Here is a 27,152-nt window from a genome sequence, read left to right as displayed (position 1 = left end):
TGGGAGGTGGTTATCTCCATCATATAAAACGAGGAGCAAAAGTTCTGTCTCTATAGTGGAAAAACAAATTAAAGTGTAAGCACATTATTGCAAATTGCAAGGACAACCAAAAGAGAAAAACAAAGAGAGAAATGATTGTATATGATAATTCCAGGGAGGTGAAGTGATGATTCCTGTAAAAGAAGTAATTCCTCCTTTATCGTTGCAGAATAGAGAATTCCTAAAATTGATAAATCAAAAAAAAACATTATACTCCTGTTATTTAGCCATATGGAACTAATCTTACGTGATAGGCTAAAGAATTAAAAGTGGAGTTAATTAGAAGCCCCTAGAATAATATCTGCCTGGCATGTAGCCATCCTCAGTCAATATTGATTTACTAAATGAACAGTTGAGAAGGGATGGAGTAGTGTGGACCGTTGTATTTTCGTCTTTCTATTCCATTGGATATTTTAGCCATAAGTATGCATGACTTTAAAAGATACTCACAGAGAAAGACAAACACTGTATGCTATCACTTATATGTGGAATCTAAAAAATAAAACAAACTAGTTAATATAACAAAAAAGAGGCAGACTTACAGATATAGAGAACAAACTAATGGTTACCAGTGGGGAGAGGGAAGGGGGAGGGTCACGATAGGGGTTGGGGATTAAGAGGTACAAAATACTATGCATAAAATAAATAAGCTGGAAGGATATATTGTACAGCACAGAGAATATAGCCAATATTTTATCATAACTGTAAATGTAGTAATCTATAAAAATTTTGAATTACTACACCTGAAACTAATATAATATTGTAAATCAACTATACCTCAATAAAAAAAAACTAATATTATCACACTACATGCTAAAATTTCTATGAAACAAAAAAAGTTATCAAAATTTTAAGCATTAAGGATTTGAACATGAACCTCTCCCAAAGAAAAATAAATTCACTATGTTTTAAAAAACAGATATCATGTTTTGGTTTGAGAACAGTTTGTATAAAATACAGATCAAAATACAAAGTACATTCTGCAGTACTGAAAATACAGTTTTCATGAATGGATATTTGGAATTCTTGCATTTTTCACTTAAAATTAACTGACTTCTTATCTATAATTCTCACAGTTTTATTTATAAAATGATAAGAAAGAATTTCCAACTAGTATTTGCAAGTACTTCTCTGCAAATAACACATCCCTGGTGTGGGTAGTCTTTATTTCCAATTAATGTAAAGCCAAATTGGATAAAATTATTATAATATTGGATATAATTTTCTTTTTATTATTTTTAATTACTTGAGGAATCTTGATATAATACCTATGAATTTGGATCACATACCTGCAACTCAGGTCACTAGAAAATCTCATCTTGAGGCTTGAATATGTTGAAAAATTATAATTTTTTACTCCCATTTTCTTTCATTTCAACATCAGCATTCTCTTGGCCTTCTTATTTTGTCTGTTAGCTATTTTGGGTATTCACTAAATAATCTGCAATTATGAAGAAATGGTTCAAAACTTCATACTGATCACCATTCCACTGGGGAGCAATATCTAGCTGAGTGAATGACCTGCCAGCTGACAGCTTGATTCTGACTGTGCTCATCTGACCATCAGAATATGCATGTAGAGCTCTCAAAGTTGTCTGTTTTAAAGGCAGAAGAGAAGATATATCATCCTTTACTCTAAGATTCCAATAAAAATGGTGAGAGGGGCTTCCCTGGTGGCGCCATGGTTGGGAGTCTGCCTGCCGATGCAGGGGACACGGGTTCGTGCCCCGGTCCAGGACGATACCACATTCCGTGGGGCGGCTGGGCCCGTGAGCCATGGTCGCTGAGCCTGCGCGTCCAGAGCCTGTGCTCCGCAATGGGAGAGGCCACAACAGTGAGAGGCCCACGTACAGCAAAAAAAAAAAAAAAATGGTGAGAGAATCCCAATGGTAGGAGATGCAATGGTGCTCAATTTATAGCTGGGAATTTTTGAAGGGGTTGGAATGGGAAGAGAAAGATCACTTCTATTTCTTCTGCAGACTTTTCCCTCTGAGTTGTTGCTTCTGCTGAATTATTTGAAAGTGTAGATCATGCAACACATACTGTTCATTCTTCATATCATGTTGGCTCATGCTTTGCCCATTCCCACCATTTACTTTTCCCAGCAACACTGGATGGGTTCACATTGGGTTTTGTTGTGAGTGACAGGAAATCCAAAACAGCAGTGTATTTCCCTCTTAAGTAAATTAAATTGGGATAATCACTGAATGGTAGGTATGGTAGCTCCATGATTGTCAGGAACCCAGGCTCCTTCTACCTTGTTGCTCCACCATCCTCAACAAGTTATATTTACTTTTATGGTCCATAATAGCTGTTAAAGCTCCAGCCATTGCTTCTTCATCCCTCTACTCAAGCCAACAGAATATAAAAAGGGGCAAAGAATTGCACTTGCCTTCCTTTAAGAACACTGCTAGATGTCATATATACTCTAGTTCTACTTGCTTTTCCTTGACTAGAACCTAGTAACATGATCATACCTACCTACAAGCAAGACTTGGAAATTTAATCTTTCTTTTGAGCAGAAAGAAATTGGAAGAAGCTTATTACTAAGAAAAAAAAAAGGAAACAACTAGAAGACTCTGCTACCATTGTGATCTTAAACTGATGGCAAGTGCCCGTGGGCTGCCTATGAATGCTTTATAGAGTGCTCCTAAGGAAAGGAGCTCATAAAAGGCTACAGGTTTACATGCCCAGCTAAAAGTAGGCTTCTTGTAAGGAAGAAGAAGAAAGCAAACATTGGGAGAAAACTGGCAGCTTCCAACATAACCATGAATGCTGAGTTGTGTGTATCAGACTTTTCCTAAAGAGTCAGGGCAACAGAGGAAGTTTACATAAAACAGTGAAAAACACTGATTGTAATCTTAAAGTCTGTGACCATCCAACTCCTGGGAATTGATCACAGGTCACAAGGCATCTTAGGGTAAATTCTCCCATCTTCACCCCTTCTCACTTCTCTGATCTTTTCTCTCAAGTCTTCAGAACCTCGAATTCCTGGGAGCGACATCATTCTGCATAAGAAATCAACTCTCAGCTTTAGGTGTGGAAAGTGAGGTCCCAAAGTCAAGATCTAGAATTTTATTTTCCCTAACAAAGACAGTTTTTCCCCAAGAGGATTTCTAGTTCCAGTCGTCTTTGAAGTAATGTTTCCACCCAGTATAACTTGTTTGTTAAATAAATGAATGGTCCAGATTTTTCTCTACAGGGTTCCTGGATAAAATGGAAAGATAAATTCTGGGTACTATAACCTCCATACTTGTATTCTCAGTATACAAAGGTGAGCAAAATAAAAATGATGTTTGTTCTCATGGGTCTTACCATCCAGTACCATCCAGATTTTGTGAACAGGTGGATCTCAAGACACATGCCACCCACACATTTCTTAGAGAGCAAGAGCTTGGGGCTATATACAAGAACAAGAAAAAAAAAATCCATACGTAAGCTGAGCCTTCCCAGAGTTTTGTCACTTGCGATGCATATGGACCTCATGTGTTTTAGTAAGCAGACTTCAGGAATGAATAACAACAACAGTAATAATAATAGCTATTATTGTCTAGAAAATATTTCCAGTTCCCCGAGGCGCATGATAGAATAGCCCTCCTCTGTCTCTTGCAGCTAGGTGCGGTCACGTGACTTGCTTTGGCCAATTAAATGTGAGTGAATGTCATTTGCCACTTCCGGTTGGAAGTTTTAAGAGTCAGTGCTCAGGTAAGCCAAGCTTTCCTTCTCCTGTTTTGACAACTGACGGCACATCAGCTGGCGGCTGCTTTGTCAGCCTGGTTTGTGGACTAAAGATGTCAGGGAGCCGAGTCCTCAGCTAGTTGAAGATGGATATATAGTATAAGTGAAAAATAAACCTTCGTCTTTTTAAGCCACTGGGATTTGGGGGTTATTACTAGAATGTAACCTAGCTTATCCTACTTGATGCAATAGCCAAATTATCTATGCCTCTCAATATGAACATCGTTTAAAGTTTTTTACAAAAGTTAACTAACTCATCTCATTCTCATATGAAGCAGATACTATTATTATCCCCATAATTTTCCCAGATGAGAAAATTTAGAGATGAAAGAGTGGATTCGTAATTAAGTGTCAATACTCTCGGACCTGAGGATTCTAAGTCTGCTTTCATGCTCTGGTCACTCAGACCACAGTTTTTTCCTCTTGAATTAATAAATAATCACTCAACTATCGTGGGTGCCTGTTAAGTGCCAGGGTCTCCACCTTGGGCACTGGGAATACAAGAGTGAACGAGACAGACAATAATTTATTTTGTAGTGGAGGAGAATGAAAAGACTCAAGTAAATGAATAAAAAGTAATTTCAGTTCATTATGAAGAACATAAAACACAGAGATGTGACAGAGTGAGGGGAAATTACAGTCCTGTGAGGTGAAATTGTTAGAAAGGTGGTTTTTGAGTTGAAACGAGAGAGATGAGAGACGTGGCAGGCAGAGGGAACGGGGCAATGGCCTTGAGACAGGAGAGGCAGGTGCATCAGCTGTGTAGAGGGAGGGAGCCAGTGTGGCAGACAGCAGAGGCTGAGGAGCGGGTAAGAGATGCTGCTGGAGGCTGTGCAGGACTGGAGGGTCCCGCAAGAACTCTGCAGCTGAGGAGTGACTCGACCCCATCTGCTTTGTGGAAGCAGCACTCTGGGTGCTGCAGTATGGTGAGCTCATCCTCCACCGCTATCCTTTTTGAAACTCCGGGCGTCTACTGTGTCTGGCTAGAACGCAGCCTGAGCCACGAGCGACCATGCGCTGAGTCTGAGAGTACAGCCCACCAGAATTCCTTTACCCTGTTCCGCGGGTCACCCGCTCGGACACTGCAGCCCTGTCCGATTGCTCTGAACGTTTCTCACCTGCCCGCCCCCCTCCCTTTCTGTACCCATCCCCTCACCTAGGGACCAGCCCGCCTCTGCACCTTGCTTTGCCTAGGGCTGATCTAGGCCGGGGACGCTGACGACTCCACCCAGCTTCGTGTTGGAAGACGGGCCTGTTTTGTGCCTGGCACTGTGCTTTATCCCGGTGCCTCAACAACCTGCAAAACACCCGGCACGCGTGTCCTGGTGGGACTTACGGCCCAGAGGCGGCGGCGCACACTTACTTATTTGTAAGTCTAACAAAATGTGGGGGGTGGAGGGCTCATCAGGAATGCCTTTAACCCCGAGGCATTCTGGATCTTCCAGGGCGACATTTGCATTTGTTTAAATGCAAACGTTGCGATTGCTGCAAACCTCTGTCGGGAGAACTCAAGGGAGGCCTCACTAGGGCCGGCGCCTAGCGCTACATCGAGTCCTCGGAGATCTCGTCCAGCCCCCGACGCTGACTCTCCCACTCCCGCGACACTAAAGAAACAAAAGCAAAGCAGCGCGATTCTCTCAGGAGTGGGGTCAGGGGGGAAGGCGGTCCGCGGTCCGGAGGCGCCCGGGCTACTTCCCCGACGGCCTGCAGAGCGCTAGGCCGCCCGAGCGCCGGCGCGGGGTAGAGCTCTACACATGCGGAGCCACAGAGCAGCGACTCCACAGGCCGCCGGCAGTACTGCAGCACGGGGCGCTGGCGGGCTGGGCGGGGCGGGGCGGGGCGGGGGCGACGTCCCGGCGGCCTCCCAAGGCTCTACCGACCGCGCATGACCGTTGCGCTGCTCGCAGCTCCTGGCCTAGCCCACCGCGGTCTACCGCGGCTCCGGAGGCGGCGGCGAAGGCCGTGGGAGCCGGCAGCGCTGGGGAAGGAGGCAGCGCCACAGGTAGGCACGAGGCGGCTGGGATCTGAGCCTAACCCCAGGCGCCCTCCGCCCCGACAACCTCCATCAATGGTTGCCCCAGTTACTCCCTTACAGTTGAGAAAAGCGTCTCAGAGACCCGCAGTAAGTTGCCCAATGCCACACAGCCGTTACAGATGAGTAATGGGACCGGGATTCGACTCGGCAGCCTCCACTCCCTGCGCCCCAGGACTGGGAGGATAGCTGAATTTGGGTATTTGTGCTTGGAGACTTTGGGCAAGGAGGGCTTTGTCCCACTTTAACAGATGAACAAACTAAAACTAAGGCTCAAACTTACTAGACATTTTTGAAATATTTCAAAATGTTCAAAAACAAAAAAGCCGCTTCCTTGGGTGTCCTGTTTATTCATGGCCTTTATGTGCCTGGAATTTACATGTCTTTGTCCTCACCCCTCCTCCTCAAACACTAGCACGAAGTTCCTGACCCGGCTGTTAGAGACCTGGCCCTTTCCAAGGCAAAATGGGGTCAGGTACCTTTCTCTGAGACACTGGCAGAATCTGAGTTAATGGCTCCCTAAGATCCCAGGGTTTGTAAGCGCCTAGGATGATCTAAATCTACACCGCCCTTCCTTCTTTCTCAAACACCCCCAGCCTGTGCCCATCTCAGGGTCTTTGCCCATGCTCTTCCCTGTGTGTAAAGCTCTTTTCCATCTTCCTGTGCTGGGCCCTACTCATGGCTTAGAGTTCAATTTCAGAGCCTCTTTCATTGAGCCTTTCATACCATCCTCTCTCTTGCTTTGCACTCCCTTCCACGTCACCCCACCCAGTTTTATTTCACCCCCGCCGGCCTCTAGCACTCCCTAATATTAATTATATATTCCATTAACTGTTTGAGATCTACAGCCCCCAACAAAATGAATGCTCCCAGAAAGCAGAGCCTTATCTTTTTCCTTACTCTATCCTCAGATGTAGCCTGCACCTGCACTAAATAGGCACTCAACAAATGTTTGTTGAATGAATAAGTAAGCTGCCAGCCCTTACACTCAATGCCTGGTCTTGTTCACATGTCTTCCCTCCTCTCTCCTATATGTTAGGCAATCATATCTGGGAGCTTGTATTAGTTTCTTAGGACTGCTATAACAAACAAATTTATTGTATCACAGTTCTGGAAGCTAGCAGTCTGCAGGGCCGGGGTCCTTCTGCAATCTATATGGAAGATGCTTTCTTGGTTTTTTTTTTTCAGCTCTGATAGCCTTAGACATTCATTAGCTTGTGGCAGCATAACCCCAATCTTGGCTTGTCTTCACCTGGCCCTTTTCTCCCTGTGTGTCTCTGTTTTCATATGACCTTCTCCTCTGAATCTCTTCTCTTCTTTTAAGGATACCAATCTTATAGGATTAGGGCCCACCTAATGATGTCACTTTAACTACCTCTGCGAAGATCCTATTTCCAAATCAGGTTGCATTCACAGGTGTGAATTCCCATTTCCATTCACTGGGCTTTAATATCTTTTGAGGGGATATAACCCAACCTATAACAGAGGGTGATCCATGGAACACTGAAAAGGGATTTAGGCAAACTAAGCTGGAGGATGGGGAAGAAGACAGGAAGGGTAGCCCTAAGTATAGGAAACGTGCACTGGCTGACCGTCCAGAAATAACATTTCTGGGTGAACTCTCCTGCATCAAAAGACTTTTAGGGGAAAACACTACAACTTCAAGGGTTTCTACAGGAGTGGCTTCTATCCCTCCCTGCTTGGCCCTTTTCCAGGCTGTAAACACCCCATTTCCAGACCCGCCACAAAGCATTGTACCTCACTGATTGGGCTCCTGAGAAATATAAACCTGTCAGAACTATGCTAAGCCTGGACCTACTTTCTGCTGTTTAATGCTGACAATTGCTTGTGAGGTAGGTCCTATTCTTCACTGAATTTTACGGGAGAAACTGAGGTTCAGCCAGGTTAGGGAGCAAGCTCACAACTTGTGTGTGCTCGAAATGTATAACCAGCTCTAACTCCAGAGGCATTTCCAGGAGACCCAGAGGTACTCTTTTGTCAGTTCTATGTGACTCAAGAGGGCAGAACTGTAATGCATGAGTGTATGTTACACGGAGAGGCAATGATTTGGGCTAAATTTCAAGAAAAATTTTTCTAATGCTTAAAATTAACAGTTTTTCTGATTTGGCTCATTTTGCCACCAGAGATTTTCAGGCAGTGGCCATTTTAGATTCTCAATGCCCTTCCCCAACCCACCGCACTCTTGAGGGTGACTTTGAACTCTCTGCTCCATTCTCTCTGTTATGAACTGGACATAAATGTAATTTTCCGAGAAGAGCTCCACTAGCTTCTCTGAGCCCTAGGAGATAGAGAACCAGGAAGCGCCCTTATCAGCAATGACTACGGCAGCATAGCACAGGGGTTAGACCTGGTGTCGGTGTTCCATCCCTGGGTTGTCATTCTCTCTGCCCAGCTCTTGTTATTTCAGTGGTGGGCATTTTTGTCCACTGCTGGTCCTGTGGCTGGCACTGTCATCCTGAACTCCACTTCTCCGTGTTGAAAAACTGTCCCAGCCCTGCATCTCCTTCCTGCATCTGGCCCATGTCCATGCACCCTGACCTCTGGCCTCCGACAGGAAGGTGTTGGAAACCAGCCTTGCTCCTTCCGGAGCCTTGAAATAAACTTTTGGCTGTTTTTCCTGAAGAAACTTCTCTCCTCTGCCATAATCTATTCTTAATAGGAAGAAATTGCATTTTGTAGGGAGCAGCATCCGAGTCACTGAGTAGGGGGACTCTAGCAATGCGGTCCACTTCTTTCCTTAGGGAGGGGTCTATTCTAGGTATATTTTCCTTCTGGAAGGTCGAAAGTGAGCAGGGGGGAGTGGTTCCCCCCACACACGGTACTAGAGTCCAAGAAGCAAGAGAAAATGGTGGCATTACGTAAGCTCACTCCATCTCCAGGTTCTCCCACAATCACTGTCTCGTCTGACCCTCGAAACAACCTACGTGGTAAATAAGGCTCTGGGCTTCAGGTCTGATCTTCCCCCACCTTTAAAAGTGAAAATATTGAGACTTCGAGAGGTCAGAGGACTTCCTCGCCCAAGGTCGCGCAGGCTTGTAAAGGAGTCAGGAGAGTTGGGATTCGAACCTGAGTCTTCAAGGTCATTTCGTTCACTGCTGCTTTCAAAAGAGAAAGAATTTGGACGCTGGAGATCTGAGCTCCTTTTCTGCTCCTGGACTTTAAGCTCCACAAGGGCAGGGAGCAAAGACCCCCTCCGCCTGGACCCAGCGCGGGCACACAGCAGGGGCCCACCACCGCTCTGCTGGGCCAACAGTGGAAGCGGAATCAGTTCTTTTGCAGGGAGGCCCCGGAGCTTGCGGACACCCAGGCCAAGCATGGACATTGTGCGCAGTGGATGTGGACCCGTTCGGGCGAGCTCTGAGTCCAGGACCAGGGCTCGGCTGGGTCTTGGGCTCCGCGCCGCGCTGAAACCTGGTGAGGGCGGGCGCAGCTTTAGGGACCTCGGGCGCCAGCTGCGCTCCAGCCGAGCCTCTGCACGCACACTGCGCACGCGCGGCGCCGCCAGGCTCCGCCCCCCGAGTAGGGACCTACAGCGGGCGGCCGCGGAGGCGGCAGCGGTGGCCTGCGGCCGGCGGTGTAGACGCCCCTTCCCGGGACCCGGACCCGGCTCGGTGAGTGGCTGAGTGGGAGGACTAGGGTGCCGGGTCCGCGTGCGCGGGGCAGGCGGGGCCGGGCGGGGCCGGGGTGCGGAGGGGTGGCGCGGGGCCGTGCGGAGCAAGGACAGGACGAGGCCGCGCCGGGCAGGCAGCCGGGGCCGGGTGGTGCGGGACTCGGCCCCGCGTGCCCGAGCCGCCGGCCGGCGTCTTGGCAGGAGGCCCCGGGGCAGACGGGTCTCGGCAGCGGGCCCCGGGCTGGGTGCGGAAGAGAGGGCGGCGGCCTGGAGGGGAGGGGAGGGGGCCCCGGGCCGGGGGTGGGGGGAGGGGACGCCCGGCAGGGGGCTCTCGCCGGGCCGGGGCAGGGAGTACGGACCTCGGGGTACGGGGGTGGCGGCGGGTGCGCAGCCGGCGACCCCCGCTCGACTGCCTTTGTGCCGCGGCCGCGACCCTGTAGGCTCGCCCCGAATGCGCCGGGTCCCGACCCTTGGCGGCGGCGTCCGGGCTGCGGGACGGCCGGTGTGGAGCCGCCGAGCCCGGCCTCCTCCGCCCGCCCCCAGCGTTTTAAATGATGCATCTCCTGGGAGAGTTCCTACCGGTCGGCTCCGAGCAGGAAGTGTCGTCAGGAGGCCATTTTTAAAGCCTCCTGAGGGCCTAGGAGGTCAGCGTTGACGTGGTCCGGTTTTCAGTGGTTAGAAGAAACCCCTGCGATCCCTGGAAGGGGCCCGGACGACCCCTGGGGACGAGGCTGTAAACCCACTGTATCCGCGCCTTCCCTTCCTAGCAGCCGCGCTGTGAGACGTGGACGGCCTTGGATAACGTGTACCGTCGGTGTGTGTGCCAACAATAAACTTGAAAACCAGACTGGCATTGTCTTTCCTTGGGAGTTTTGGGGCATGTGCCCGGGGATGGGCTTGTCCATCTTTTGCTGGTGAGGGTGTAAAGGGAGGATAAAGATGAAGGTGTGACTTGGTTCTAAATGTGATGTCACTCTTTGTGGGATCTCCCCCATCTCAGCTGCCCTTTTATCTTGTTGCCTTGGGGTCCTTGGGCAGTTTGAGGCCAGGAAACCACGCAGGGTGCAAAAGAATGAAAATGCCTAAATCGGAAAGGGAAAGCCAAAGGAGAGAATGAAAGAAAACACTTAAATTCCTCTATATATGTTGGTTATTCCGTGTATCCCGTGAAAATACGCTTGATTTTAAAAACTGGGATAATGAACAGTTGATCAACCTAACATGAAAAATTAGAAAGTGAAATACTGAGCACTGTGTCCTGATTAAAAACAAACGTCTACACAGCTCAACTGTTGTGTTGGATCCCTTAAACATTATCCCTTAAGCTTAGAATTGAAGTCACCAAGAGTGAGAAAACCGTGGTCTCCAGGAGCAGGCAGTACTTCCTATAAAAGAGCAGAGAGAATCAGAATGTATTTCTTTATCTCTGTCTGAGTCAGGTATGCAAAGTTCATTCCAACCCCTGATGTGTGTGCACAGCAGGAGATACTGGCCCAGCAATTGGCGATTTAAAAACCAATATCCCAATATAGTCTATTTAGGTAGAATACAAATGTTTGGCTTTTTTAAGTTATATCGATGTTATCTTTAACCTAGGATGCATTTTTTAATTTTTTTTTCTTTCTTAATCTTGGATCTAACATAGCCTTGTAAAATAACACTTTTGTAGGTATCCAGTTTTGTTGTGCTGTTAAACATTCATTGTAAGGTGCGTTGTGAAAACAGACAAAGGAGGGCATTATTTTATTTATTGGGCCTCCTCCCTGATTTTTAAAAATCCAGTAATAGCAATTAAAAAACACACATCTGTCTACTGGTCTATTTGCTTTAAAGGAAGGGGATCTGGACCAGTTTAAGAGGAAAAAAAAGAACAAAGAACATTGTTATTGTCGCCAGGAAGGCTGATGTTTCTTTCATTCATTGACTCCATTCAGCCAGTGCTCATTGAGTGCCTTGTGTGACCAAGCCCTGTGCTGTTGACTGTGATAAACAGGGTCCTCACCGGTGATGTTTCTCAGTCTTGATTGTTCTCAAGCTGCCGGGCATAGACTGCATTTTCTTTGTTCACATATTCAGACTTGGCCAGCTACAATCTCCATGTTCCATCCTGGGAGTGAAAGTGGCTAGAGCCCCCCAGATGGAGACATCCTCATCATAGGGTGGGGAGTGGGGAGGCATCAGAATCACCTGCGAAGAATTTAAGGCACAGGCCCTGAGCCCACCCCAGCAAAAGGACAATCTGATTCATTCATTCACCTGAGTCCTGGGAAGCCTTTCTTCCCTTTTCTTTTAAGCTCCCTTGCTTGAGAAGCACTTTGGGGGCTCATTCCCCTTATTTTCTAGAAAAGTGCATGAAGAAACCAAGGCTACACGGGCCCAACACTTAAACCCAAGTGTCTGGCTTCTGTTGCAAGGCCCTTTGTGCGCTGCCTTGCTGCCTCCCAGGGTTCTGAGCGTAGAAGCCTATGCCAGGGCCTGAGGTTGACACCGGCTGGGACTCGGTGCCTGAGAAGAGAAGGAAGAGCCCATGGGACTCTCCGTGCTTTTGACTCAGTCAGCAGCTCAGTGGCTCCGGGCAGGCAGTAAGAACAGTGCCCAACTATGACTGCAGTTCACAGCCCTCACACAGCAGGGTAGCAGAAAACACAGAATTTAGTCTAGATGCCAGCTGACGAACTCCATGACCTCAGAAAAGCCACAGTATCTCCAGATCTTACAAGAAGCAGGTAATTGGAGGTAATTGGTACTTTGAGGAGTAATGGATGTAATGTATGAATCTGCCTTCTCACACACCCCTTCCACCTGACTTGGGCCACGGTGCTCCAGGATTGGCAACACAGCCAGCCACTGAGAGCATCCCGATCAGGTCACTAGTGTAGCATTTACCACTTTACTGAAACCACCCGTTCCCCTCTCTCCATCTCCTGATCACACTCCTTAGAGACAGCAGCCTGCGGCGGGTGTCGGGTAAACAGCCCTGGCTCATGCCCATTGTACTCACACCATGCCAGGCGCATTTCAGTTTCCAAGAATCTGCAGAGTGGTTACTGCCCTTACACACTCCATAGACAGCATCAGTGATGATGTTTCCAAGGTCAAATGGCTAATAAGCAAGGGTAGGAGCCAGAGTCTCCCTGCCTGCTCACACCATTACAGTTCAAGGCAGTGGCCTTGCCTCCCCTCCAGGCACCCAAGGGTGGATTGGATTGGTATATAAAAGATTGCATAGGAGTGCTGATAATGGCCCTGGCCATTCCCCCATATGCTCCTCTCTACCTGTAATGTCCGGTAGTGATTCTCAACCTTGGCTGCACATTAGAACCACCTGGGAAGCTTTTAAAACTCCCAAAGCCTTCCACCCAACACAGTGGAGCCCAGGCATCATTATTTTTAAAGCTCCCCAGGTAAATTCTCTGTGCAGGAGGGTGACTAAACATCATAGGGACCTCTTTAAATAAGTTTAACATCCTGAACATATTATGACAAGTTGATTACCTTAATTCAGCCAAGGTTAAGAATCACTGATTTAGAATTATCTCAATTCTTCTTTGTTTAATTATAGTTTTTATTAAACTCTTGCTCCATTTCTTCTACAAAATTTTGATTTTAAGGCAAAAGTGGGGGAGTAGTACAAAGACACATTTGTCCTTCATTTTTATCACCTTTAGAGGCCTGAAGTTACTAGGTGTGTTTAATAACATAGAATTTTGTAATATTGCTTTTGTAGTACTACCTTGTTTTTACCTTTTTTCAAAAATGCTAACAAGAGCATATTTGCCTCTTAAATTTTTTTCCATGTATAGAACTGGAAGTTTTAGACTTTAAAAACTCTAGCACTAGTCATGTTCTTTCTTTAGAAATGTTGTCTCTTATTTAAACTATTAAAAAAAAGCTATAATAATAACTTCCTTTGTTCTCTGGTGTAGTTCCAGTTCACGTGCTCAGAAGTGTCATTCAGTCCCAAGGTAACTCCCTTTGTAGACTGGAGGGTGGGAGAGAAGATCCTCACCTCCAGCCAGAGCACTCAGCCAGAGAGACCTTTATCTCATTAGGCTCGTTTGTTAAACTAAGATTCTGCTTCTCTGGGATTACTGGACTCTTCTACATTGGAAGGAATCTTAAACAGAAAAATGTTGACTTATTTGTTGTCAAAACATGTAGTTTGCCTGCCGAGCATAAGGCTACCTGCTAGCTGCATTATACCATTTCCTCACATCAGCCATGTAAATCAGGCATTATTCCCATTTTACAAGTGAGGAAACTCAGGCTCAAAGAGGTTGAGTCCAGAATGACACGGCTTCTAAGTCAAAAACGTTGGTTTCAAACCTTGCTCCTGAGACCCCAAGGTGATTGCTCTTTTCACTCTATTGCACTTTTCATCTGGAAAGCTGAGGAATCAGAACAGGGGCTCTTGTTCAGCCTTCTTGCCTCTTTGTGTGCTGCAAGCATTACACTTGGTTTCAGAAGGAAATCTAAGATCTCAAAGGTGTACATTTGTCAGCAACATTTGGAAGTATTTTTTGCCATCAAGACGGCCATCAGTTTTCAGTTCAGTCATTTCAAGTGCAAGATAGATTAGCAAAAAGAAAATACTTCATTGATGTTTTTCATTGTTTAGATCTATTTACCATTCAGTTCAATTCTGATTCTTTGTAATTGTCTGGAAAAGTTCTCCCTGAGTGAGGCAACCGTTTCTTCTTAAATACTAACTTAACTGGAGAAACGTTGGCAGTTTACATACCTAATGTTGCATTGTTTCACTGATCAGGTATCACTCGTTTACATGCTAATGGTCATTTAGGGGTAGAATGTTTTAAAATTTTGGTTACTAGGAAACGTTAGTTAGACTAGCCTTTGCTATCTGTGGCTAAATAGACAAAAGGAGCAGAGAGAATTTTGGAGTGCATGTGCCACCAGACTGAGGGCTTTGCATGCATGATCCTAGTTTGCTTCTCCTGATTACCCTCTAAGTTTGATGATATTAAAGCCTATTTCCTTTCCTGACGATAAGTAGAGAGAAATCACTTGCTTAAGGACCCAGCAAATAAGGGGCAGAATCAGAGTTTAAACGACAAACCTGCCAACTCCATTTTCCCTCTGCTCCTCATGGGTGGAGCAGCTATACATTCCTGCCCTAGCCGTGGATATGGTAGAAGCCACAATGCAAAGATTTCTGGAAGAGCTTCCTAAATTTGCTTCAATGTCCAAAAGATACAGTCAGTCAACTAAAATTTGCTGAGTTTGCTGGGCATCTCTCATGAACAAAAGCTGGATGTGATGATCCATGTAGCATGCACATGATTCAATTGTCCAGCCACTTTTTTTAAACTTTTCTCATTAACATCTGGTGTGGGGACACATTCATTTGCTACAGGGGTAATTCACAGTTCAACTGGGCTTGGAGAGGAAAAGGTCATTCGGTAACTATCAGTAGATTATATGTAAACCTAAGTTGTAATGAGCACTCTTGTAGTTAAAGCATCTTTTCCATGGTGATTATAATCACCTGTTGGCCCCTTTGCCACTAAGGCAAGGTGGATGGTTTGGCCTAGAGGTAAATTATCTTTTAGACTGTACAGCCAAGCAACTATAATTAAAATTATAAAATGAGATTCACTGTGTATTCCAGAAAAAGCAATTCCCAGGCAGCAAAGAAGCCTGTATTTTAGCCCCTTGGACTAATTATGTGATAGGCATTATTTCTTCTATTTTCTTCATAAAAAAGGGAGAAGAATACTCTTAATAGTTTTATGTGTAAGTAACTTATATAAGCACTTATAGTCACACTGTCCCATTTAATCCTCACGACAACCTTGTGAGGTAGGTGCTGTTATTGTCTGGTTTACAGGTGAGGATTCAGACGGTTTGCTCCAGGTCAGACATCTAGAAGGCAATGGGACTGGGATCCGAAACCCTGTAATCTGACTCCGCAATCTGTAGCTTTAAACACTATTTTCCTGCTTACTGCTCTTCTGATTCTGTTGAGCACTTGATGTTTTCGGTATTTAGAAGTCAAATGCTTCCTTTTTAATAAAAACTTACACAACCTTCATGATATTTATAGCCCTAAATGTCACTGGTTTCTAACAAACTGTTCTTCTCCATCTGTCCCCATGATAAATTTTTAAGAAACCAGGTCAGGTAAGCTCAGAGGCAGAAGGAAAACCCACCAGTAGTGGATGCTGCCCTTAGGCTTTTTCCCCAGAAAAGACAAGACTCAGTCTAGAGGAAGCACATTTGTCACACATTGTGCCCCTCCTCTCTGTGTGTGGAAGCCGCCTTTGTCCGATGCTGGAGGTAATTCTGCGTTAAAAAGCTCACCTTTTGCTGTTTAAAAGCAGACAACTTAACATTAAGTAGCTATTTTATTATTGTGTCCAGAGTTAATAATATTATTTTCTGTGTTTTCGAGAACCTTCCTAAATGAACTTTAAAAAATGTACGTCTCTAGTTCTAAGAGGTCAGATGCAGAGGTTTTGTAACAGGTGTTGTGAGTGTGGAAGGTAGGTGATCACCGACACTGGTGTTAATCCTGATTGATTAGTGCCCCCAGCACCTGGCACACACGGCCCTTTATCTACAGTGTTTCATGTAATCCTTGGTCATCAGTCCACTGGACAGTAGTCTGCCAAGAGGACCCAGCTTCACAGGTGGTTGTACATGAATGTGAACCAGGGAGAGAAAGGTGTATGGAGGGAACAAGGTCTTGGGAGCCCATTTACTCAGGTGTGTCCAAGTATAAATGCCAACATCAAAGCCATCTGAGCTCTTATGTGCCACTGCGTCCATTTACCGCTGTCTTGGGGTGCTACATCTGAGATCTTTTTCACCCACAACTAGCTCCACATGTTGCAGTGGCCAAAGAGACCTTTGTCTGCTTGTTTTGAAGAAGTCTGACATCTTTGTCATCTGGACGGAGGGAAGTACCAAGGTAGAAACATGCGTTATTTTGAGAATGGTTTAAAAGCCAAGAAGACACTTTCAAACAGGTGACGTAATTGGGTCATGGCCTAGTGTCTTGCCTCCCCATTAAACTGCATTTGCTAATCACAGCCTGATGCTTCATATTGACACTTGCTTCTGTGGATTCCTAATTCAAAATAACTGCTGAGATGGTTTTGCAGAAGCACCACCAGGAGGCTTCTGCATTACCGAGGCACCAAGCGGGGCTTGGTTAGTTCTCTAGAGAGAGCTCTCCTGCAGCAGGATGCTCTCCTCTTCTTGCTAAGGTATGTGATTTTATCGTTCAGTCTGAGATTGCAAGTCTTCAGTTCCAGGAGGAATGACACCTCCAAGTTTTAAAAGGATTTGGAGAGAAAATGGCAAAACTGCCTTTTGTGATTTTTTTTTTTAAAAGAGTTGGTAAGCAGGTTGTACCAGGCAAGTAAGTTACTTTCTTTTCTTTCCTCCCCCTCTTTTCTTTTTCCCTCCCTCCCTCTTTCCCTTCTTACCTCTTCTTCTCTTCCTTCTTTTCTCTTCTTCTTCTTCCTCTTCTCTTCTTCTCCCTCAGGATTATGAGGCTGGTAGATCAGATGTGTACATATCGGCTGGTACGCACCTCTTGTGAACAGAGTTGAGACAGGAAAGGAGCAGATTAATGACTGGTCTATCAGGGATTAAGTTGTTTGTAGCTCCAAGGTCAGGATATAAGGAAGTTACAAGAAGGTTGGTTTCAGTTTTATTTAAGGGTAAATTCTGGCCAGTAACAACTATGTGAAAATAAAATTAGCTGCCCGAAGAGAGAAGGAGTTTGGCTCATGGTAGTATTAGAGCATCAACTGCATGACCAACTGATGAAGATGTTTTAAAGGATTGAAGTGTTGCTGGAAGTTTCAACCAGTGATTTCTAAGGCTGGCTTCTCATCAGAATCATATGGAGTCCTTTTACAAACCATACATGTCTCTTCTCCTTCCCTCTGCCACTAAGATTTAGATTCATGAGCTTTGGGATGAAGCCCAAGAATGTCTATTTTAGCTCTGATTCTGCAGCTCCTCCAGATTCAGGAACCACTGGACCAGATCCCCTTAAAGCTGCTTTGCAGCCTCTGCATTCCTTGGGCCAGTGGTTTTCTTAGGCTCTGGTTGCAGCCATTGCTTCTTCTATTTTAGCAGGACGGAGATGCCCACTTGAACATGTTGACAATAGTAGCATTTTTAGATGATAAAAAGTCTGCAACTTCAGGGCTAAGCATTCATCTATGTGAGCACAGATGAGTGAGCAGATATAAATGGGTGGCTGGCTTGAGGTCACTTCATTAGTGCAGAAGTTCTGGGTATCACTTCTGTCTCCTTTCACTAAAGCCAGTTTACAAATCCAGAAAGTGAAGTGCGTCAGCTTCTCCCAGTGACTCATTTGAAAGCTCTGCCTGCTGTATATGTACCAGGAGTACAGAGGAAAATGACCGTCCTTGTCTTTGCCCATGCCTGTCAGTTTGCAGTTTGAGGCATCCACATGTCCTGTCCTGTGCACAGTCCCCCTGCATAGGTGTGTGTTTGAACATTGAGGGGATAGGTTTGCACCTTGCAACCCCACAGGCCTCTGCCCGCTTGGTGTGTATTACATACACACTTGGGGTGGGGCAAGTCTGATTGTGTCCCTAGGTGCTTGTGATTGCATGCTGGGAGTTGTTTTTGAAAGGAGGCAACTGTCTTTTGCAAAAGCAAAATAGGAAAAGAAAGAAAAGAAACTGCAAAAGAAAATAAAGATTGTCATCAATGTGGTACGTTCTTACGGTGCTTTCCAAAAATGTTTTTAAAGGCAGGTTGTATGCTAGATCTGGATACGCAATAATTGTTTCTCTCCACCCCACAGCAAGACCTTCTGCTCCCCCAGGTCGGCCTTTCAGACTTACTTTGTACAGCTCTTGGCCTGTTAGCAGGGTGCCAGAAGGAAGCTGCTAATTCCCATTCGTATCGCTGCCCATCGTTGAACAAGCACTTACTGAGGCCTCTCTGCGCCTCTTGACATTCAGGGAAGTGTTTTAAAATTTTAAAAGTGTTGTCTTGTATTCTTTAGCGTTTTAGTCGTCATGGCAGGACTGTGGAAGAGGTTGGATAAGTATCCGTAATTCTTATTGCCAGATGAAAAAACTGAGGCTCAACAGGTTGAAAGTGGTTTTTTTAAGGTCATAAAAGAAAGGCTTTTAGCAGGTCCCAAGCTGGAATGGTTTTTGTTTAGTTCTGTGTATTCTGAAAAAAGAATACATAGTTACAGATAATTACCTATTTTTATGTAAAAATCACTGCATTACACATATTGTGGTATTGGCTCTAGAAAACAGGAGCTGCATTCCAGGCCGCCTTCCTCCCTCCCCTGTGTCCTTGCTGCCATGGTTTCACCCTCTGAGACTCCGGTCCCTGTAGCAGCCGGAGGCAGTGGCTGGAATATAGATCAGATCATGTCATGTTCTGTTGCTGCTCCAGTCTCTCCCCAGGTCTTCTCCTCACGTGGGGAGAAGCCACATCCTTATGATGCTGCACCACAGATCTTCCCCTGACAGTACCCTCCGCCCTTTCTTGCTCATTGCCCCCCAGCCTCAGCCTCCTTGCAGTTACTCAAGTGCTCCAGGCCCACTTCCCACAGAGCTTCCCCCTCCCTCAGCTTGAAACGCCCTCCTCCCAGGCTGCCCCGAGGTCTCTGCTCCAACATCAGCTTCTCTTGAGGCCCTTCCTGACTCTCCACGCCCCAGCCCTACAACTTCATCACATAGTTACGCCCTGTCCCCCTTGCATGGCTTTATGGTTTGTTTTCCCCAGTCACTTGCCACCATCTGCCAAATAAATATACAGTTTGTCTTCCCTCTCTGTACCATTGTGAGGGGAGGGACGGATTTGCTTCTGGTCACTGCCCTGTAGCGCCTAGAACAGTGCCTGACACCTGATAGATGCTCAGTAAGATGTTGAAGGAATAAGTATTTGTCTACCTAGTATTGTCAGGATAGTATTGTCTTCTTACCACTTGTGAAAGCAAATGGGGCACATGAGAGAGAGAGTTGGGATCCACCCCATAACATAGAAACAAATGGACACCTGAGCGGGAACCCTGGCTCTACCACTGGTTAACTTGTGTGTTTAGAAACTAAAATGCCAGCCTCCTAAGGTTTTAGTGAGGCTGTTATGAAATTATACCTGTGAAGTTGCTAGAATGCTCTCAGTGACCCTTAAAAATAACTCACTCAGCAAAGGCTATTCTGAATGACTGCCATGATTACCCCAGTATATCTATGTTTATGGTTGGCCTAAAGTAATGACTTTTAGAGGGGCGGAGTTTGAAAATGTTTTCAGTTTAGGCTGGTTATTTGCCAGTTCTGTTGTACTGTGTATCACTGTGTTTCAAGATAGTAGGTCAAGATTTAGCATAAAATCCCCAAGATCACTGAAATATTAGGGTAAATTTGGAAATACGTTAGCTAAACCTTAAGTTCATGTATTAATGATGCTTTGTGATATCATTTTTTCCCCTTTAGTGTTGCCTGGAATATCAGAGAATTGGAAACAGTCATATTTTGGGATCATGACCTACTCTGGTGGTTTGTGAAAAAAGATAATACGTTCCTGGGAAGCCAGCTACAAAGTATACTGAAGGATGCTTCCTAAGAGTTTTATCATGTCTTTCTGGATTTCAATGGCCTCTTTTTAGAAATGCAAATGAAGAAGATGAAGGATAGTGGACAGCAGTTATGGACTACACAAGTGGATGACGGACACAGTTCCTTGACCATGTCGCCCAAACAGCCTAATGCTAATCGAGCGACTCGCCCAGATAGACAAGAAGCTCAGACTCTTTTGTATCAAGTCTCTGAGGCAGAGGCTGCCATGATGACCGTTGCTACATGCGTAAAGTGTAAAAGTGTGTACAAGATTCCGCTTCAGGATCTGAAAAAGGATACTGGCCAAAGCCAAAAGGAGGACAAATATGTTTGCTTCAAATGCAGCCTAGGTGTGGCCCCTCCCCATTTCCATTTTGTGAATAATCACAGTGCTACTCACATAGGAAATAAACCAGAAACCATCTCAAGTTCTGTCAATAACAAATTCAGGGTAAGGAACTTTAAGCCAGGCAAATACTATTGTGATAAATGTCGATTTTCCACGAAGGACCCTCTGCAGTACAAAAAGCACACACTTCAACATGAAGAGATTAAATTCATTTGTTCTCACTGCAGCTACATTTCCTACACTAAAGGGGAGTTTCAGAGGCACTTGGTGAAACACACAGGCATTTTCCCTTATCAATGTGAGTATTGTGACTATGGTGCTATTAGAAATGACTACATTGTCAAACACAGGAAGAGAGTCCACGAGAAGGCTGGTGGAAAACGGCTGCCCAAAACCATTGCCAAGCTGGAGCCAAAAAGAATCAGTGCCTCCAAGCAAAACCCAGAGCTTTTAAAAGCTTCCAGTCCAAGGACTGCGTTTCAAAATAACTTGTCAGATCAGCTTTCAGCGTTCTCCCTCCATTCAAATAAAGACAGAATGCACAACATAATGTTATTACCTGAATCAAAGGAGTACCAAAAAGATGTCGTGTGCATTCCAAATAAAGTGACGCTGTCAGAGCCCAGTGAAGTCAACCTGTTTGAGAACAAAAGTGTGGAGGTGGAAGTGTTATCCCCTGCAAAAGAGCCTGTTCAGCCGGGAATGCCATTAACGGTTGTGGCACCAGCGGAACTAATCATCCCTGCAAACTGTTTAGCCCAGTTGATAGATGTGAAGGTTGTCAATGGAACACAGCAGCTTGTGCTGAAACTGTTTCCTCTGGAAGAAAGTAATTGCCTTGCCGCTGGTGGGGGTGATGGAGGTAATTCTGAACATGTGACTAAAGAGAAAGATTCAGGCGAACAGGAAAAAATGGCTTCTGCAGAACAAACAAAGTCACTGATGATCGAAGGGAATGTTGGAAAACTTGCAGGCATCAATAATCTTCAATCATCAGTTCAGAAACAACTTAAAAACGTGAAGTGGGTAAGGTCTTATGACTTTTTCACCTCAAATTCTAGCGTGTGCAGTGGTGGAGGATCCTTTCTCAACCCTGATAGAGTTGAGGGTTTGCAGAAAAAAGGTTATACATATCCACAAAGAACTGCTCTTCCTTCCATTGCCTTAAAAGGTCATTCTCCATCATCTCTAATAAAAAATGGTATTTTAAGTGGTCTTGGAAGTACGTCAAACTCTTTTCCATATAAAGCTGCCTTTTCTTTTACTGAAGATAGAAGAAATTTACACAGTGACTCACAGCAGTTATTTCCTCTTGCTGCATCGCCTGCCACCATTTCCTTCTCTGGAGAAAAGGACTCACTGCCCCTAAGTAAAAAGGACGTGGAATCTAGAAATGAGATCAGTTTTCCTGTAAAAATGGTTCCCCCTAATAGGAAGCTGAAAGATAACCAGACACAGGAACACAAGGCAGTTTCAAATACTGGCCAGATTTCCTCTCAACATAAAAGTGAGTATTTACACATAAACGTAACGGGAGAAGATGGAATCAGACCTCAACAGTCTGGGGATAAACCTTTGGATTTAAAGAATTCTGTAAAGGCTAATGACTCCTTCGAAGGCCCAGTCATCTCATCAGTGTTTTCTCTGAGCTCTGGATCTGAAAACGTCCCTGAGGGCGTTAAGTGGAATAGTTCAACGTCCAAAATAAAGTCAATTGAACTCTTGCGCAGAAAGATAGCCCAGTTAATTGAATCCTGTGGCAAGCCTTCATCTTTGGCTGCAAGTAATGCACATCGTCGTTCTGTAGGGAAGGCATCTAAGGTCACTTCGAAAGCTGCCTCTGAAGGTATTCAGGAAATTAACGTGTCATTTACCAGCACTGGCTATTCTGCGGGTACTCTCCCGAAACCTCAGGATGACGTTGGTATTAATGGACAGCTTACTCATCAGCAGATATATCCGCATCTTGTAGAAGGCAGCAGTGGGAAAAGCGAAAGCGGAGTAGCCAGGAAGCCACATTTGGCTCCTCCAGTATTGATCCCGAAGGGGGCTGTGCTGAGGGTTCTTAATTCCTCTGAGAATTCCCACGTTATAGAGGCTACATGTGAAGCACCTGTCAGCATCCCCTGCAGTGAGACACAGTTAATAAAACCCATTCCGTTCTGCCCAGTGAAACAGACAGACTTGGACTTACAGTCTTCGACAAGTGAAAGTGGGCCAGTAGACATGTCCCAGAATCATGATCTATCTCTTTGGGCTAAATCAAGAAAAGAGAGTGCAAATTGTAGCACCATGGTTAAAAAAACTGGACTCCTGCATGGACAGCAAGGAAGCGGTGAAATAAGTAAGCAAGGGAAACTGTTTTCCAGAAGTCTTCCTGTAAGTAAAAATAAAACCAAACAAGTCAACTCATCCAAGAAGAAAAGCAAAATTCAGGCTGATCCCAGCCGCTGTTTCAAGGATCCTTCCATTTTTCAGGTTGCAAGACAACTTCGACTGATAGCTGCTAAACCAGACCAGTTGATCAAATGCCCCCGTCGGAACCAGCCTGTCATCGTGTTAAACCATCCTGATGTCGACTCACCAGAAGTATCCAATGTGATGAAGGTAATAAACAAGTACAAAGGCAACGTCCTCAAAGTGGTCCTATCAGAGAGGACTAGGTGTCAGTTAGGCATCAGGCGGCATCATGTCCGGCTGACCTACCAGAATGTGGAGGAAGCCAATCAGATAAAAAGGCAAATGATGTTGAAAATGAAACTTAAAAAAGTTCATAAAAACAACTACCAGGTGGTGGATTCCTTGCCCGATGACTCATCACAGTGTATATTTAAGTGCTGGTTTTGTGGACGGCTCTACGAAGACCAGGAAGAGTGGATGAGTCATGGCCAACGGCATTTAATAGAAGCAACTAGAGATTGGGATGTTCTTTCTTCCAAGGGCAAATAAGTGAAAAATTGCTCTTGGAAGAAAATTGTTTTTCTTACTTTTAATTGATTCTGGTTTGGTTTGTTTGGTTTTGTGTCCCTCCCTGACTCTGTAGGATAATACAGACTGCAGGGATGGGAGGTTGGTTCAGTCTTCAGGTCTTCCTGGGAATGTGGAGAGCCTGGCATCTGAGCCTGGTGACTGGACATCAGAAGGTGTCTGTGGCCCCCAAGGAAGTGCACACAGATTCACGTGTGTGCATTTGTCTTGGGCGAAGGGAAACTTTGAACAGATTTTCAGTGGGATCTGAGACTTCCCTTTGGTCAGCAACCTTTTTCTGCATAGATAAAAATCATTTTAATCCATTCGGAGGGGCAAGTTTAGAATGTTTTACACATGCTCTTTATATAACAAAATGCTACTGAAGAATTAAACCCAGGTCTTGGTGTACACATCCACTTTTTTTTTTTTGCATTAACTCATCTCTTGAATATTTGGTACACAATGGAAAGTATATTTTCTACTTTGTTAGTTATCTTAAGTTTGGTTATAGAAAAGTGGCCCTTCTTTTAAATCCCTCACCCACTCTGCAGTGTTGCTAAGTGTTCTCTGTAGCACAGAGAGTTGGGCTTTTGTTGACCCTTTTAAAGAATAATTCCAAAGGTTGGCCTGAATTTACTACAACAGCAGGTGTTGTTAGGGGAAGAAAGGAACATTTTCAGGCTTTTGCTTTCTTTTTAAATACCTTGATTTATGACAGCTGGGGAGGGAATGTGCCTTTTGGAGGGAAAAAAAGGAGAAGAAAGGGTCACAGAGGGAGAATATCTAAAATTATCTCCTGTTTGCCCTTACCACTCTCACAAAAGTCAAGTAAGTCATCAATTTAAAATGTGAATGAACAGGCATCTTTCAACAGAGATAAAGTTTGGGGAGACAAATCAAGATAGATAGGATTGTGACGAAAGTTGTAGCTTTAATGAGACTGTCAGTTTTCATTTGGGAACTCATCGCAGACCACGGGTGGAACTTGCACACTGTTTTCTTTCTTCCTTCATCACCAGTGGATCACAGACACTGTTCCCCACACCTGCCAGGTCTTATCCTGCTCTCCCTTGGTGGGTTTTCTGAACAGGCCCTCCTGTGAAATGAGATAGCTTCCCTGCTCACCTGTCCCTTTCCCTTGCTTGAGGCCCCTTAAGGTTTTCCCTGATGAAAATACTAAAAACAGGCAAGAATCAACAAAATGAACACCTCCCACCACCTCTGTTAAGCTTATAGGAACACTGTCCCTGGTTTTCATCAGTGCTACCAACCTGCTTCTAATTTATCTCAGCCGCAGTCAGGCTTTCCGTGTTGCTCACCTTCCCTGGGAAGCAGCTCCGAGAACACTCCAGCTACCCCTCCACCAGCAGGAGTCAGGACTGGTGCTGGTCTCCACAGCACCTTCATGTGCGCTAGAAAAAGGCCCACCCTCTGCACCATTGCGGCTGCTTGGGCAGATGGATGGCTTGACAAAAGCAGCTCAGGCTGGGTTCTAGGCCTCCCTTGCCCACCCAGCGGGGAACCGACCATAACGCAGAGCACACACAGCACAGCTACAGAGCAGCCCCAACTCACGTGTTTTCCTCCCTTTTAAAGACTCCTTCCTTAGGGAATTGAGGGCAGCGAATGAAACTGGGGGCTGTTACATCTGAGAAAGGCGTGAGTAAGATTTCTGTTGTGTTGGGTAGTCAGTTAAGAGACTTCCTGATTTTTCTTTCCACGTGGGAAAGTCTCAGATTATCCTCTGATACATCAGATTGTAATTCTTTGTAGTTGGTTCTCATTACAGATATTCAACATGGCTTGTGTATAGTTTAATACGTGATCATTAAGTTGATTAATTGGTTTTTATTGAAATTTAAAACTTGGGTTTTTTTATATGTGTATATATATGTGTACACATATTTTTTACCATATGAAAACTTGCAGTAGCTAATTTTCTGATTTCCTATTTTATAATGAAGTTATGTGGGCTGGAAAAATATAAAACATTTTATATTCTAGAAATAATTTATTTTGGAAGTACATTTTTATAATGGTCTGATCTCATTTTTAGAAAATGAAAGCACAGTAAGTGATGGGTCTGATTTATAAGAACAAGTGGGAGTAGAAACCCCCGGTGGATCATTGCAGTACAGTATTTAGTCTCGGTGCATTTCTAGATGGTGCTTTTTGGGAACTGGATTGTGTGTACCGCTTCAGTACATAAAGGAGAGCATTCTTAAGTTTTATCCATGCGTAGATCTGTTATTCACTCCCCACCCCAGCCCCCATCATGAAAGAAGACTCTTAAGGTGTTGAGAGGCGAAGAAAAGGCTGTGCTTTATTATTTTTCTCCTTCTATACCTCACTGCTTAGTAGCATCTTTCCTGAAAGGCTAGACCATGACCTTTAAGGAAAGATAACCATGAATCAGGTCAGTGTTAAGTGTCAACATGAAACATTTACACTTTGCAGCATCAACTGTTTTTCAAGTATTACCTAAAACTCAGCTTATGTACTTGTACAGAGGAAAATTTTGTGAGTAGAATATGTAGCTAGGCTTTTTGAGATTTCCAGAACTACAGTACTTTGTAAGGAATTCAGAGGGCTCCTGGAAGTCATAAAAAATGAGAAAGCAAAAAATGGCTGTCTTCCCTATATAAAGAACTTTAGAAAATAGCTTGTTAACATGTAGCTTAATGTCATGAAACGAACAAAATTGGAGAAGGTAGGGGCAGAACTGTGTTGAGTATTTGTCTACTCTTTCTTACCTTGATTTTGAAGGGTCTCTACTCAGTAAATGTTCCTCATAGTACTTACTACTAAAATCATTTCTAACTTATTTTTTAAAATAGGTTTTCTTTGGGGGATAAGAAATGAGACAACATTGTTATATTTATGATATGACAGTGAATTTTTTTTAAAAAAGTATACTCAAAATAGATTCTGTTTTACTCAAGTTTTTATCCCCAGTCCAAAACACTTTGTGAGCCCCACTCATGGGCCAAGTGCTCTTGGTTAAGCTAAACTGAACACAATGTATTAACCCTCAAAAGTTCCATCCCTCTTTCTTAAGCCACCCCAGAAAATGAAGACGTGATGCCACTCAGCCTTTGGAATAACTTTTGAATCTGTTAACGTCAGTATGAGCAGAAAACAAAACATTGCATAACATGTTTTAAGCATTATTAAAAAGTCCTGCATTAACAGTTTGTGTGTCTGCTGCTCTGATTTTGAAACACGTATGTATATAGATAGAGAAGTTGGCATAAATTTTGTTAAATAAAGCAACTATAAAATTTTCTCTGTTCTTTCATTTCAAATGTTAAGCAAGTTGGCTATTAATTACACAGCCTGTCTTGTGTGATATATTTCTGAACCACATAAAGGCATCATTCTACATAATACAGGCGCTTTGAATTCCATAAAGGTATATTTTGAATTTGATGCACTGCTGGTTAACTAAGCACACCCTGAAATGAGGCCAGGTAACTTTGTTTTGCTTTGGCTTACATTCACAAGAGATGAGATGCTGGTTTGGGCAGCAGTGGCGATTTTCATGCCATGGTCATGTCATCAGAGAATGTGTGTGGGTCCTGCCTTCCATGTGTAGCCTCTCAACTAAGTGGGGCTTGGGTGGAAGAGTTTCCAAGTAGTCAGTGAGCCTGCTGGGCCATTTGAGTGTAATTGCATGGCTAATGCCATCTATCCAAATACCATTGATTGTTTAAATCTGATTCTACACATACTTCAGAAGAAAGAGTATGAGGATATTTGGAGAGGGGCATTCAGTCCCTCATCTCATTCCCAGCACCCAAGGAG

General features: G+C 44.6%; 1 protein-coding gene across 3 annotated transcripts; it reads left to right on the top strand.

Moving 5' to 3' along the window:
- The first annotated feature begins 5,659 nt into the window (after positions 1 to 5,659).
- On the top strand, positions 5,660 to 26,632 carry ZNF518B (zinc finger protein 518B). 3 transcript variants are annotated; one of them, XM_030864217.2, is made up of 3 exons: positions 9,351 to 9,441; positions 19,907 to 22,757; positions 22,857 to 26,632. In XM_030864217.2, the coding sequence occupies exons 2-3, from the start codon at positions 20,082 to 20,084 to the stop codon at positions 23,325 to 23,327; spliced, it is 3,147 nt and encodes a 1,048-aa protein (XP_030720077.1). In that variant the 5' UTR covers positions 9,351 to 9,441; positions 19,907 to 20,081; the 3' UTR covers positions 23,328 to 26,632. The 3 variants fall into 3 exon arrangements, with proteins under 3 accessions (XP_060155142.1, XP_030720077.1, XP_030720075.1); XM_060299159.1 differs by lacking the exon at positions 9,351 to 9,441 and adding an exon at positions 5,660 to 5,779 and having other exon boundaries at positions 19,907 to 26,632; XM_030864215.2 differs by having other exon boundaries at positions 19,907 to 26,632.
- The last annotated feature ends 520 nt before the right edge of the window (positions 26,633 to 27,152 follow it).

Source organism: Globicephala melas, chromosome 5 (genome assembly GCF_963455315.2).
Source record: "Globicephala melas chromosome 5, mGloMel1.2, whole genome shotgun sequence".
NCBI classification, from domain to species: domain Eukaryota; kingdom Metazoa; phylum Chordata; class Mammalia; order Artiodactyla; family Delphinidae; genus Globicephala; species Globicephala melas.
The sequence above is the reverse complement of the archived record's forward strand: the minus strand, read 5'-3'. Positions and strand labels throughout refer to the sequence as shown.